Consider the following 15817-nt stretch of genomic DNA (forward strand, 5'->3'; position numbering starts at 1 on the left):
AATTGGATTGTTATACATTGTTTATTACAGAGCATCATGAAATACTGTCCAGTTACTATAAAAGTGAGCATATGCTCAAGTAGAGAACAAGCTGAAGAGACATTCTTGCCACATAGATTCTAGTAAATGTATTTCAGAAGCAGCAACTTCTGAACAAACTAAAGTGTTTTATTCTATTTTCTTACTTGCAATTTAAGAACAGAGCAACTCTATTCTACAGTTTCACAAGCTCAGGAGTCTTGCCCAAAGCTCTCCAGATAAAGTTATTTTATTGATATAAAAATCTGTACAGACACACAGTAAATCTAGGAATATTTCTTTAAGGAATAAGATATTCTACTGCAGAATGTGACTGCTCTTACTTTACACTATTACTATCTATACAAACAGTCACCCCTATGAGTGAATGTTTGCACAAGTGGATGAATTTTTTGCCTCCATGGGATCCATAGAAACATGGTCCCTCCCACCTGCTTTGGAAAAACAGCAGACAAGTGATGGCAAATTCTATTCATTTTAACCGCAGTAAAACTCTGCAAAGAGTTTAAGTGAGCTGCAGAACAGGATCTCCACCTGTAGTCCATATTTATCAGGAACTATTACCAGCAATTACTGGTAAATTATCCTTTAGTATAGTTAAAAAAAGCAGTGTTCCAGCTATAGTATCAAGTAGAGAAGCCTTTGCAAAACTCCTGCTTATCTCAATAAGTATACTTCTCTTTCTATGAAGTAATCTCCCCTATTCCTCACTTAAAATTGTTAGAGTGAACATATAAGCACATGCAGATTATGGTTATCTCTGGACTGCCTAGTTTCAGAGCTCACAAACCTATGTATGGGTGGCAGTACCAAAGACAGTGTCCACTGTCTGCATCAATAGGCTGAAGAACCTGAAAGTCTGGCAGACACATCTTCTATCTCAAATCAACAGAAAGCACAGTAATGATCTTTAGGTTTGCAGAAGCAGGCAGCATAAGCAGGTGAACCTCTTCCAGATCAAACTGGAAGACGTTCTAGAACACCAACTGAACACTATATTGTGGTTAAAACTTTCTACTTTGTGCCAAACAGAAGGGAGAAAGTAGCAGAGTACTGACAGAACCTGTACATCTGCATGGAAGAACTGATCATTCACATCATGAGTAGAATCAGTGTGAAAAGATCCTCACATGAGGAAGAAGAAAACGCTAAATCTACTTTATCACTCATTTCAGCAGAGAAGGGGGACAGACTTATGTGCACCTCTATGGATGTTTCAGAACATTAAAAAAAATTCTCTTAACAAATCCTGGCATAGAATATACCTGAAAAATGAAGATACATCTTACAGACTCTTGCCTTGGACTAACTATTGGCACACAGAATGAAATTAAGGGCAAATTATAGGAAGTTAAATTAACCCTAGAGTGCAAAAAAAAACCCAACCAAACAACAAACCAACCCCCAAAACAGGAAAACTGGTCAAAGTTTAAACATCCTTTTGAAAATGAAAGGTAAATAACTAAAAAGAGGTTTATCACAACCTTTGTACTACCAGAAGAACTAATCTCGGCTACACAGTGTTTTGTCTAGAGAAGGACTGATGCAAAACAAAGTTCTCTGACAAAAGAAAACTGACTTTGCTTTTGCACCAGCCTGAATTACTAGAACCTGAATAATTACAAAAAAGCGATCTTAAAACTACATTTTAGATATTTCTACATTAACTTCATTTGGCTTGCCTCAAAATCCTCATCATTATTATTTAGTATGCTTTAATTTTTCAAACACCCTCTATTTAGGGATATGTGAATTGATGTAGCCATAGCAGTCAAAACCCTAATTTAGATAGGAGAGAGAAGAATGTTCTTCACAGAACTCATGGTATATATGCCACACTAGAAAAGTGGTAATATTTAGACAGGGCTAAGTAATCTGTTCAGTGACCTCTTAAACTTACAGTTAAAGAAGGAACTTGTCCAAACTGCTAACATTCTGCAGATAAGAATGACACTTTACCATCTCTTTCCAATAAAATATCAAACGTTTACTTTATGATTAAAGAAGAGACAACCAACATCCAGTAAGTAAAAGCATTTCCCCCTACACAATTTCATAACTATTTTCTGAAGAGGTTTCACAAGTACAGCTAAAGATACCCAACAGCTGCAATTTCTTTGGTTTTGATCCAGACGTTTGATGGTAACAATACATCTCTAAACAATGCATAATAAATTTCTTCTCCTTCAGTAGATAAAAAACATACACAATGAACCTCAACCAGCTTAAGTTTAGCCAAACAAATGTAACAAAGATTACCTCCTTTCCTTGAAAATTCTCCAAGATCCTAATCTGTTGCTAAGCAGACAAGTCTGTCTAAGAGCATGGAAGACTTTATACTAGCTCAGTTTCAATGAGCTGCTTGTTGGGTACTAATCTAGTAAATATTTGTTTTCTTGCACTAACCTGTAATTCGAAGAAATGGATTTTTACTTTCACCTCAGGGGGTTTTCCCAGATCAAAAACACATTCAAGAGGCCAGTTCAAGAGGTAACTGAACTAAGTAGGTGAATAAATATCATATATGATGAGATACAAAGGGACAGGCCCAGTAAGACTTTCAAATCAAAACCTAACCATCTCATACTGACCTGTGTAACAAATACATGCAAACATCTTAGGTATTCTCGAGTTATGTCACACAAGGAAGATAGCTAGGAACATCATAAAGCCATCATGAAGGTTGAGAAATCTAAAAGCAATAGGAACTAAAAGCCTACTAACACAAATGAGTTTCCATGTGAAAGAATAACTCAAGTTCCTGCCATTCAAATTTCATAGGAAGGGTACTACTGCTGAAGTATTTGTCAGCCATAGCAGCATCTGCTGTCATTTACATATTCTACATTATCAGCCCACAAAACCAAACTGCAAGGGGCTTTGCTGAAACCTGGCATTCATATGCCCCTCTGCTCCACACCCTGAAAAGTTAATGGTAAAACACTTCATCTGGCTGTGAGCAGAAAAAACAGCATTAGAACTTGCATATAAATTTGTTTTCTTTTAATATGCAGTAGAGTACTAATTTCCATTTGATAACGTGTTCCTAGAATTAACAAAGAGCCTTACAGAAACTCTACTATGCCTCTCCCAGAAACTTACTATCTCTGCTTGTCTAGACTTAACCAGTTTATTGGTAATATATCTTAAAAGCTATGATACCTTACAAGTAAGAAAGTTACCTTCCCATTTTTAAAGTTACAATGATTAGTTTCCCATTAACAAAACAACCAATTGTTTTCTCTTACTCAAGTACTGTCTAGTTTTCCAAGTCCTATAGAAAGGGCTTTTATTGCCCCACAAGATGATTCCAGCTACCTTTCAGGAAGCTTTTCCACTATGGTTTCCCCTTTTCTTAAACATACTGACATATTGTATTATTTTATTACATAGCACTCAAATGCAACACTAATCTATAGTGTTACATTTATCATTCTTTTTCTGTCCTCAGCTTACTGTGCAGCCTACATATATTTAATAGTTGCTTGATTTATTCCTCCCCCACTTTTTTCTCCCCTATTGATTATCTGGCTGGCAGTTGTTTGTTATATCTTATTAGCAGACATAGTGATTTTTCAATGTGAATAATAACACCTTAGTGAACAACCCTAAGCCAGCTCTGTGCTACCCACACAGATACAAACAAGAGCTGTCCTGAGTATTTTTATTTGTAAATATTTCACTAACATCATCTCATTTTCACATAGTAGAACACTGCCAGGTCTGCAAACATATTTCATATACATATGCACACGAGTTCTAAAAGTTCTCTTTTAGGAAGATATCACTTGCAGGTGCAGGTCCTTCCACTAAGACAAGAACAAGAAAATAAGATATAAAGCAAAGGCAAGTTAAAATAGCTTCATAGGAATGTTGCTAAGTAAAGGCTCAGAATAAATGAAGACAAGATAAAGTGAAACGTAAATTTCATCTCAAAACTGAGGTTATACTACGGCAGTTACTACAATATAGTGATTTATACATCTGAGATTGAAGAACATTGTTACCTTTCCCCTCAAAATCTTTAGACCCTGGTACTCAGAATGAACTTGTTGCTCCTACGGAGTAACCGGAGCTTTCTGTATCTTCTAAGATATTTCTATATCTTCTGTATTGTCAGTGGTAGAACTTTATATGCACAATTATACAGAAGAATACTGGTAGCCTTGGAACAAAAATAACCAACTTCTCAATGAAATAGTTTCATTTCAGTAATGAAGACAAAGCTAAGCCTAATAAGTCCCATCACATAAGCATTTTTATAATTATATGCTTACTTCTTGAAGTTCATGACTTCACTTAGATTCCACCTCCTCTCACACATACAAATATTTTTGATACCAGCAGTTAAAGAAAAGTCTGATGGGAATCAATATAACACGCACCATAATGCCCACATGACAGAAGCATAGCACTGTCAGTAAACGCTTCATAAGAAAGTAGTTATAAGACATTTGCCATAAATACAATTCATGATGTCATACGCTTCTTGATGATCAGACAACATGATCATCTTGCAGTATTTTGTTGAATAGTTTGCCTAGTAAGTTAAAATACTCTCTCAAGAACACAGTATTTGTTTCATTTTAATTCCACCTTTTCTGAACAGAATTGACAGTACTGTCAATTGTTGACCCTATGTCAAACAATGTGAGAAGTTACAAAACAAATACTGAAAGAATAAATTCATTCTACATACATTTTTATTGCTTTATTATATTTGTATCTATATTACCCATTATATTATTCATTTATATTATCTGCTATTATATTAGTTACCTATTTATAATCAGGCTAACAACAGTCTTGAAGGAAAAATTTTCATGAAATCAGTTTACCTTTGTATTTCCACTTGCTGATGGTTTGAAATTACAGAAGAATTCTGGCTTTCAGGAATGCTTGCTTGCTTTTCTTCGTACATTCTCAATTTTTCCTTCAACATCATGATCTTAAACAAAAGAGGCACAATTTAGCAGGGTTCTTCCCCTCAAGTTTTGAAACCACCTTTCTGTACATTTGTCTTAAAACACACTACAAATAGCACTAAGCTATGTCCTTTTGAAAAATAAAAATGATCATTTCTTAAGTTAATAACAGAGTTAAGACAATACTTGCCCTACAGGTTCAGTCACATTAACTTTGTTTTTGTTTCATTTTTAAATTCAAACTTATAACATCTATAAGTGAACTTTTTAAACAACAGATTATAACATACCTCTTTCTTCTGTTCATTGCAGATTTTAACATACTGGCTTATGTGGCTGTCCAAACTAACAACGTTACTCTTCAACTGTTAAAGAAAGGAAACAAATTAGAATTCATGAAGGAGATTGTTTTATTTCCTTGCATAAAAATAGACTGTGTTTAAGTACCATATAATAACATTTCCACTATACTCTGAGGAAAGGGATGAATGTATTTCTGGCTTGGCCACAAACTTTAGCTTTTGTAGTCCGCACTGCATACATGCAGCCATACAGTTTTCCCCAAAAGAACAATAAAAAAATAAAATAGTAAAACCCCATAGTATGTAAAATAAATGTTAGTATCACAGTATGAAGGATTATTCAAACAAGTCAAAACAATATTTATATATACTACAGAGAGGAAGACAGGAAGCCCCAGTGGATTTCCACTTGTCAATATACATAATTTCATTCAGATTCTTAGCTCCAGCTGAATCCTACTTGTGACAGAGCTGGACAACTGTTCAGACTCTTCTTTCATATGCTTTACTGGTCTCTGAAAATGTAATGTTAAGACACTGAAACTGGTTGTGGATACCACCAGCTGAAGATTATTTGTAAACCTGAAGCTTGCCAGACAAAACCTTCTCAGCCAGCAGCACACTCTCAAGTGCCAAACACCCAAATGAAGAAAGAAGAGATAACAGAAGAATTCTGGGGTGTGGGGGGGAAAATAAATAAATTGATAATAGGCTTCTGAAAGAAATAACACTTCTCTTAACAAGATACTTGTATCCTTAGACAGAAGATCAATAAATACCAATATACTCACAGAAGACTTAATATCCTTTGCCCGGTTTGCATATTTGAGAGTATTATATGTATCATCATAAAACATGAAAGATGGACTAACAGCAGCTATCATTATTGTTCGGCAATTTCCTCCAAGAGAATCTTTCAACAAACGAGTGAGTTTGCTGTTTCGATAAGGAATGTGCTGTTTCTTGCTCTATAAAGAAAACATTGTATTGTATTAAGCAACTGTATTTTAAATATGCTTGAATGTTTGCTTACTGTTCCAGGAATACCACTAAACATGACAAAGAGGCTTAGACTTTTTCTTACATATAGATTAAGCTTCCTCAAAATCATACTTACAACTACACCAATCAGCTTTAAGTCTTTTAGAATTGTTTAATACCTCTATAGAAGAATCACTGGTCAGGTTACTTCCCAATGTCTGTATACATAACAAAAATTTTTATGGCGTGCACAAGTAACAGAAACTAACATATGCTAAACCAGTTCAGAGAGATTGAGGTTGTAAAATCCTTTCTTTCAAGATCCCTCAGCTCAACACATCATCAGCTACAGCTTGCTCCCAAGAACTGTGTCCAGATGAGTTTTGATTATGCAATGATATTTACTGAGTTTGCTCTGTAAAGCTTCTTCCTTCATCACATTTAGAGAATCTCAATCTTCCAGTACAAAAACCACAAGTACCCCAATTCCATACTAAATAAATCAATGTAAATTATCTCACTTATACAAAATGGTAAAGGTTTTAAATTCTGCCTTTCATCCCAACAAGATGGTGGTGAAAGTCTGCAACTTTGTCTGGCAGCATAAGAGGAAAGAAAAGCTTTGATCATTTTCCCTATTTAAAAGGAGACACTGCTAGCTGACCAAGAAGTGAGAGTGACTGATTTGAGTTTCGCAAAAATTCAGGATGTTTTGTCCCTCTCTCATACAACTGTTCATGCTGTTCCCCTTGAGCTACTGAGGCAGATCAAGAGAATAATTTATCTGCCACAAACAAGGTGGGCAGAAGAGCACAAAAGACCAATCAAATCCAGAAGGCGTACCTAGTCTCCCCCTTCAAAATAAACACAAATAAAACCCAAAACAAAAATGGCACTTCCTGACCTGGGAAACATGACCCTACTGCCAGCAAGCTAGAGAACATTAGTAGCTGGAGGCAGGAAAGCCTGATAGGGTTATGCCTTTGACTGCTCAGTTGAGATTTAACAACTTACTACTGACTACAAGGGCATACTACCCTGCTCTTCAAACCTCTGCTAACAGTCCTTTCATATAAGTAAAACATCAGACACTCAATAGGGTAATAAATAAATAAATCATTAAATCCCTTGAAATTTAGAAGTAATTCTGTACACGAAGTTGTATTTTTGGCAGCCATTCTGGAAGAGGAAAAAAAAGCTTTCCTGTACATGTATGATATATCCTGTGTGTGTATATATATATATATATATCTATCAAAACTTAAATGCAGGATATTAATCTGGAGGGGAGAAATGAGGCAGTTTATTTTCTTGAAAGTATCTGTTGTATTGAGTAGACAACAGATTTGTTCCCTCTGCCTAGAAGCAATGCAGGCACACTAATTCTTGTTTTTTGTTCTGTGTGACTATAATGGAAAACAACTGAATGCAAGTATTATAGTATCCACCTTAACTACATCCATTATTATAACAGTCTCAGCTGAATTACCTTAAAACTGTTCTATTAAATACCTACCTACTGGACTTTTGTACCAAACAGGTAACATCTTGCATATTTATTTTACTTTAACCTAAAGCAAACATGCTCTACTTTACAGACCCTGCCAAACAAAGCATTAAAAAAGGAATAAAGCATAAAAAAATAGTTTGTTGAAACAGGATAATACTCTAAAAAGATCAAAGAAAATAAAAGGATTCTGACTGGCCTGTGTGAAAGTCAGTGTATAGCCAGAAGATATAAGAGAAACAAAAAAGAATAAGAACGTAGTATTCACTAAAAAAAGTAGATAAAGAAATGCAAGGCCCTCCCAGCTGACGCAGGAAATAAGTACACAGCAACATTCATAAGAGATTTAATGACAAGGCAGGTTTGGACATACACAAGGGTAAAATGAGAACACTGGAAAAGAAAGTGTACTTTAAAGACAGGTGAGAACATAGTTTACGTAAGAAATCTTGAGAAAAATCAGAGGGGAGAAATGGATTACAATAACCAAGTCAAGTATACAGGAAGATAAAAATTAAGTAATTACAGAATAAATAGGAAAGCAAGCATGTCCATGGAAGCTTTTCCTGATGCACAAATTGTTTTGCTGAAAAGCAGTTGACAAATAATGGTATCATTACAATATGGTTTTTCAACATTTGTTTGAAGTTCTCATACTATTGACAGTATAACACACTCAATCAGATGATATCTATTAGTTTAACCACAAATTGAGGCAGAAAAAACGGAAATAAATATCTCCAAAAATACATTACAGAAAGTCCCAAGAAGCTCTTTTTCCTTCCTATAAAAGGATAATCCTGATTTTTCACTTTAAGATTAGTAAGGTGACTTCTATATACAAAAATGCTGCCCTTTTACCAAATAAAAAGAATCCTGAAATGAACCTCCATTACATTGATGAACTGGTTAAGCTATCCACTGATTTCTATTATTGTGTAAAATGTGTGTTCTACAAAATGGAAAGAATTAGGAGGTAAGAAAAACAACAAAAAAAACACACCAAGAAACAGTTCAGATGCACATCATCAGGCCCAATAAACTTACACACGGTTGATAGTGGGCAGAATCCCCAGCAACAGCAACATTTTAAAGCCTTAGTATTTCTGCTCTGAGTTTAAGCAAAGCGGTATAGAACATTTTCATCCAATATTCTTTTTGTGTAGTAAAAAAACCTAACCCTGTAGAGTTTAGCTAAATAAACCTTTGACTTAGGGAAATCCAAGGGATGCTGGTTCCCATCATCTATATAATCAGATACTTAGGATTTCTAAAACACATTGTTTCTCTTTCATATGGAAATTACTGTCAGCATCAAAGCTCACATGGCTAAAACTAAGCTACATCAGATGATTCAGTAACTAAAACGTTTATAAAACAACTCCCTCCCTATCCCATTCCTCAGCAGAGTCTACAGAGACATTCTTAAGAGAATGAAGACCCTATTACATACATTTTCTGATATATTCCATGGCGATAGGCAAAAAGGAAACTGTAAAGATATAGAATCAAAAAAGACACAACACAATACTTATCACGTTTGAAAACATTTCCACAAGACAAGACGTTGAAGACAGCTTGGGAAACCAGCACATACCTTTGGATCTGCCAAGATATTAATGATATTTCCAAGAGCTAGCAGGGAGCGGTTAATATTTGCTCCTTCTCTAAAACGAGCCCCCTTAGCATTTGTGGCACTGGCGCGTTCAGATCCTGCGAGGTCAATGAGGGACATTTTGGCAATTCGAACATTTTGACTAATGCTGGCTATCTTGTCTTGTTGTCTTAAGTAAATCTACAAGGCAAAAAAAAGAAAAAAAACAGTTAAGCACTACTCAGTCTCTTATTACTCTAAGCACCAAGTTAATTTTATAGTGAACAACTTTTGTCAGAAATACTCACTGGGAACCTTTTGCATTCAAAGTTAAACCTCTCCATACTCATCAACAGGCACTTTTTGCCCTAATGGAATATAACTATTTCTCCGACACCTCAGATTCACCTGCTTCAGGTAGGATAAAACGAAGTTGAGTATGGTTGTATTGTGTTTGGTTGGGGAGTAGTTAGTTTTCTTTGTATAAGCTCATATGTTGCTGTCTTTCAGAATTAGGACAGTTGAACTGGAACAGCCCTGATAACAGGAAGGTTTTCATTATTGCTGAGCAGTACTTTTAAAGTATGAAAGCCTTTACCACTTTCCAGTCAGCCCCGCTACATTCCAGCCAGACAGATTGAGTGGGCAAGAAGCTAGGAAGGGGACACAACTCAGACTGCAGACCTCATCTGAATAGTGATATATTCCACGTGATATTTCACACAGTGACAAAACTAGTTGCATTTTTCCAAAGCAAAAACTTTCTGTCCTCTTTAAGCTGCCTTTATTTTGAACCACATGGTTCCCCACTTACCCCTTTTTGCCCTTTGTATTTTCTGTCATACTGTACTGGAGGGGAGTAAACAAGTCTATACCAAATGTAAATATTTCTGCATCAAATAATACAATCAAGACCCATTGTACTATTTTAGTAGCATCAATATACAACAAGAGAGGAAAGTCATTTCTCTGTACTGATCATCATGAAGGAGCTACCCCAAGCTGGTAACACCACCAAAATCCAGTTAACAGCCATTAGCTTAGTCAACTAGAAAAAGGTGGAGTAACAGCCAAATCATGTTCTATGACTCAAGCTCTTATAAAAATCCAAAAGATTTAGGAAATGCCCTAAAGCACTTCCCACTTCTTTATTCATCAACAGAAACCTTTCAGTGTTGTGTAAATAAAGGAAATAGCTGCAAACTGACAGAAGCAATTACTTACAGTACTTGCTGACTAGTTTGTAATTATTTCTTAGAGATGCTAGTGCTGGTAATAAGGGCCTCAGGTAGACAGAGCATCTAAAGTCTCCCCTTAAGAAGTGTATTTGTATGGTGACAAAAATGAAAAGATGGTAGTAAATATCCAAAAGGTTATTTACAGGACAAACTCACCTATATGAAATCCTTCATTCTGCTGGGAAACACTGAGGCAATCTCCACTGAGGAGCAATCTCCAAGAGATGCTGCCTTGGTGGTGGTCAGCCCTTAAATGAGGTCTAGAGGAGGTGGAGTCAAACTCCACCCTTTCCAGGAGCACAGCTAAATTACTCTCACCTGTGCTCCCAAATGGATCTGGAGAATAATCACTTAGGAATTAATATACATGAGCTGCAAATGCTCACAGTAACTCTTATTTTTTTCCAAGTCAAATGCTTTAGAAGTATCTAGTGAACAAGTATTAGTTGTACTCTTTGATGCATCATACCATTTTGGAGTATATTCATACACATACAAAATGAAAGTTACCTGGAAACACCCAAATGTTACCTACAGAAATCAATGACCACAGTGCTTTTGTTTAATACATCACAAACAAAGGGCATCCTAAATTGCTTTATAATCATACATGCACAGAAATTGAATTTTTTCTTCCTACAGCATTTAGATTCCATAGGATCTTTCAATTCATTATGTTTTTACTTCATTGCCAACAGCCAACAACCCACTCACCCTCAAGCACTTTTGTTCAAATCTGTTCTCTAAGGAGAATTAGTTTGCAACAATGCATTTAAAGGATTGAGTCTGCTCACAGCAGTTTCTTTTGGTCATACATTCCAACAAAATTGCAGTAAAATATAAACATACTCATTCTGTCAATACATCTTATTTCATTTGGTGCTTAAGCAATTTCTGCTAATGAGTAAACATACCTACACTGAGATCAATTTGCCAGAGTAAACAAAGAATGCAGACTGGAGAAGATGAACTCTCGAGCATCTCTATTCACTTAATTGCTTGCCTTCCTTTTAAAAATACCACTAGACTGCAACAGCTACCTAAATTACTTAATTGCTTGCCATTTTTAGAAATGAACTGAGAAGAATAAAAGCCTGCCAGATGAAACAAATCTGAACTTTCTGCTATCAAGTAAAGGTGAGGATAAGACACTCCAGCCCCAAGTAAACAAGGAATTCAGCTGTTTGTGCTCTGACCTCAATCTGCAGCACTGCACTTTATGCCTCATTAAAAATGGCACAAATAGGCGACCATGCAGCAATCAAGCCACCCAATTCAGTAAGAATTCATTGCTTTGATTTTATGACCACAGGAGGGAAGTACTCTGAAGAAATGAGAAAGGACAATTTCAAACAGAAGCCTAAGGTATAGGAAAACCAACACATTCTGTGAAGGAATGTTGCTATTAGATACTTCAGAAATACATAAATATACAAAACATTTACAGTCATTTACTGTCAATAATGACTGAAATTTAGATCTAGAGGACTTATTTTACAGTTATTTGTATTGGCATCATCTAAATGATGATATCAACTATTGACTATCATTAATAAGCATAGCCTCACTTTGCAAATACAGTTAACAACTGCTTAACAGTTAAATCAGTTTAAAAAAAACAGTTAAACAGAGGTGTAATGCAAGGACAGGAGCCCAAGCTGCTTAGTAATGTTTTGCAACCCAGAATAGCAACGTATAAATCATAAAAGATTGTGATTTGCCATAGGCAATAGAAAATGTATCAATACTTCAGCTAACAAGGTCAATTTTTAAATATTTTTTTATATTAGTTTGTATTCAAGAACAGTTGGAAGCACATTGTAATAGTTTGCAATATTGTATTAGACTGTGAAATTAACATTGTAATAGATCATGAAAGTGGGGCCCCTCAGTCCTCCTGACTTTTTGGGTTTGAAGCAGGAAGTGTCACAAAAATTCCTGCAGGGATAACTGGCTTGTAGCAGCCAAGAACTCAGAGCGATGCCTTTTTTTGATCCTTTGCTCCTTCATTGTGAAGCAGAATTCACCAAGCGTTGGATTGTTCAGCCACTAATGGTTAGTTTTACTAACAGCAGTTTTACTGCTGATGTGTTCTTGCACTACATTGCATCGCAACAGCAATGATCTTCAGAAAAGTCTTAAATACTGGCACATTTGTACAATGTGCATAAAAACCCTTATCTACAGGAACTAGAAATACACATTTCACTTTCATTGTTCAAGTGTGTATCTGCTTAAAAACTAGTTTGTGTTAAAACTGGCTATACACTAAAATACTAAGAAAGCCTGTATCAATGTAAAACCAAGTAATAGAAAAGCAGCATTTGAAATGTTCAGTTTATGGACAGAAGAATAACGACATTGTGTAAAATATATTTTGTTCAAGAATGCTATGCAGCATTAGAGCAGCATAAAAGCAGGGAGCATTGAAAGGCCTTCCAAAGTGTAAATCTACAATATCAAGGCATATTCTTAACTCAAAACCACAGTTTTAAAGAAGAGACTTTTCTAAGGTCTATAGTTGGAATTAGAAAGCTTTTCCTCATATTTACGTCCAATTCTATTCAGTATGAGCAGTGAACTGGAACATTTTTAGGTCTGTGCATTATAATATACGTGTATACACGTATCTCAAACACTTCCATCATATTCAAATTTAGGCAACAAGTAAAACTTATATAAATACTAGCATACGCCTGCTACATCATCTTACCTGGAAGACTGCATGGGAACGAGAAGAGGAGGCATTCACATCTGTGGGATGTTGTGTTCTATTTTTATTTCCATAATCCAGCATTTGAAGGATTTCCTCTGCTGATTTGGGCTTTAAAAGAAGAGTACAGGGTAAACACACTTTTTTCACTCCTCTTTCTGATTAGCTGTACAAAATTTTACAGTGATTCTAATACACTCACATATATAAATATAGATAAAAATGGTTAAAAAAATTAACATTCACTGTAAAAGAAAACCAAGGTACTTAGAAAAAATAGAGTTATTAGAAATTGCTGTTTTGGATCTGAGGCCTTTCAAATACTCTCAGTTAAAAACACTCAAGCATGAAAAGCAAGCACTTAATAGCTTCAAAAACAGAAAACACTTCTTTCTGAAAGCCAAAAACAAAAAGGTCCACAAAAAAATTCCTTAAATCCACAAGTACTATCCAGAGTTAAAAGAAGTCCTAAGAATGCCTTAATTAATCTTTGTTGTACTAATGCTTCAAACAGTAATATGGAACTGTTTTTGTCCAAGGCTCAAAAGCTTAGGAAAAGAAGGCCTTTAAAGGATGTGCCAAACTAACATGACTCCTTCCTTCACTCCTTCATGCACAAAGAAGTTGGAAACTACATTGTGTTTAACAGGCTCCAAAGTTGTGTAGGAAGAAAAAAGATAGGTCCGCAACATTAATTATCAGGTTGGGAAATGAGGTTGTGTTAATAACTTTTAATTGCTGTACTTATCTGGAAACAGCACTTTTTTTATTTAAAGTGTCTTTATTAAAAACAAACAATCAGAAAAACCCAAACTCTAGGCACAAGGATTGCAGAAGTGTTGAAAACTCATGTATAGCATTGAAAGCAGTGCTTTTAGTCCTTTAAGAAATACTAAGACTACAAGTCAAAACAACAAGCTTCCCACTACCTGAAGATAAGCATCAAACCAGCAGCATCTGTTTGAGAAGACAAATTTTTATCCATGTCTACTTAAGAACACCAGTAGCTTTTTCAGAACATGCTTTAATTATTTATTAGGTTTGCAGGTTACTACATTACTAGTGATCATCACAAAGAAACAACCAAAAAACAATCCACGAAGGAATTCCTAAGCTGCGAGCAACTTCCACTGTGCAATCACAACTTAATTTGACCTCAAATATTGTGGGCCCCCCCGAATTTCAGTATCTATTTACATACCTGATGCAATGTCAACCCTTGAACCACCACCCCTTTCTGGGCATCTTCCCGAACAGCTAGCGGCCCAGAATTTACCAGAAGATCACGGATCTGTTCATTGTACACCTATGAAAAGGAATTTAAAAACTCTTCAGAGAAGTTACCTTAACATACTTGATAGGATTGGATTTAAATGGCAGTCTCATTTTTTAATAATATTTTAAGATAAAGTGACATTTAATCTGTAGGATTTTTGCTCAAAAGCTTTCCACAACTGATCTTGAGAAATAGTTTCTCCAATTTTCATTCAAGTTAAAGTCATTCACCTTAAATCTTTTTCTGTGGAAGCTCTTCAAACACCTTAATTCCTCTTCTTTCCTCCCCTACCACTAATTACTAATCCACCATGACTTAGTGGGGGTTAGAATATAACAGTAATTTTACCACTACTGCTTTGCAGCAAAGCCAAGACAGGTAAGAACAGAAAAGTCATGCCAAAATGATAAAGAGAGGAGAGGCTGGCAGCAAAGACCAAAATAATTTTTTTGTACTGAGCTAAACAGTATTGTAGCAGCCCTCAATTAAGTGTTTTTTTTTTTAACCTGAGCTACAGTAAAATTGAACTGACTATCACTGTATTAACTATGTTTTAGTTGTGCAGTTTCACAGCATTTACAGGAAAGCATCATTAGAATGTGAAGTGAATGTGTTAGAAGAGATTGGCCTTCTTGGGAGGATACAAGACAGTAACAGGTGTCTATTAGTAATATCAAATTTGTTGAGCACTATCCAGTTACAGCCCCATCATGGATACATTTCATAAAGTCCCAGAACAGTTCATAATGGGTAGAAAGATAAAAGGAATATAAAGTTTAACTTGCTTTATAAAAATAAGCCATCTTAAAATCAGCATCCTAAAATCAGGAGCAGGCTTACCTCTAAATAAGATACAGCAATGTTGCATATTTTTTCTTCTTTTATTTGATCCATGCAATTATAAAGTGCCATCATGGTTAAATACATCACTCCAGGATCTTCAGGGGAACCCAACATTGTGTAAGTCTTTCCAGCTCCTGTTGCACCATATGCTAGTACTGCATTAAGAAAAAAAACCAAACACACACAACAAAAATATATACTTTGTATCAGGAAGCCAAACAAGAACAAACTTCAAATGTACATTCAAGTCCCTGTATCATATCGTGCAACTGTTTCATTAAACTATTTAAGTTTCTCACCCAGTCTTCCCTTCCTACAACTGTAATCAGAAAGCTATTTCAAAAGACATGTGTATCTTCAAGTTTTTAGTTTAAAGTTAGTATTTTTCACTAAAACTAC

General features: G+C 35.4%; 1 protein-coding gene across 2 annotated transcripts in view; it reads right to left on the reverse strand.

The window, feature by feature from the left end:
* KIF18A (kinesin family member 18A) overlaps window positions 1-15817 on the reverse strand; it is a 40653-nt gene that overhangs the window by 23373 nt on the left and 1463 nt on the right. For both annotated transcript variants that reach the window (XM_015863449.2, XM_015863450.2), the window contains exons 3-9: window positions 15416-15573; window positions 14501-14605; window positions 13300-13410; window positions 9352-9549; window positions 6058-6234; window positions 5255-5329; window positions 4878-4987 (exon numbers count right to left, since the gene is read on the reverse strand). In XM_015863449.2, the coding sequence (XP_015718935.1) occupies window positions 4878-4987; window positions 5255-5329; window positions 6058-6234; window positions 9352-9549; window positions 13300-13410; window positions 14501-14605; window positions 15416-15573 (934 nt within the window). The remainder of the gene's footprint in view (window positions 1-4877; window positions 4988-5254; window positions 5330-6057; window positions 6235-9351; window positions 9550-13299; window positions 13411-14500; window positions 14606-15415; window positions 15574-15817) is intronic.

Source organism: Coturnix japonica, chromosome 5 (genome assembly GCF_001577835.2).
Source record: "Coturnix japonica isolate 7356 chromosome 5, Coturnix japonica 2.1, whole genome shotgun sequence".
Lineage (NCBI taxonomy): Eukaryota > Metazoa > Chordata > Aves > Galliformes > Phasianidae > Coturnix > Coturnix japonica.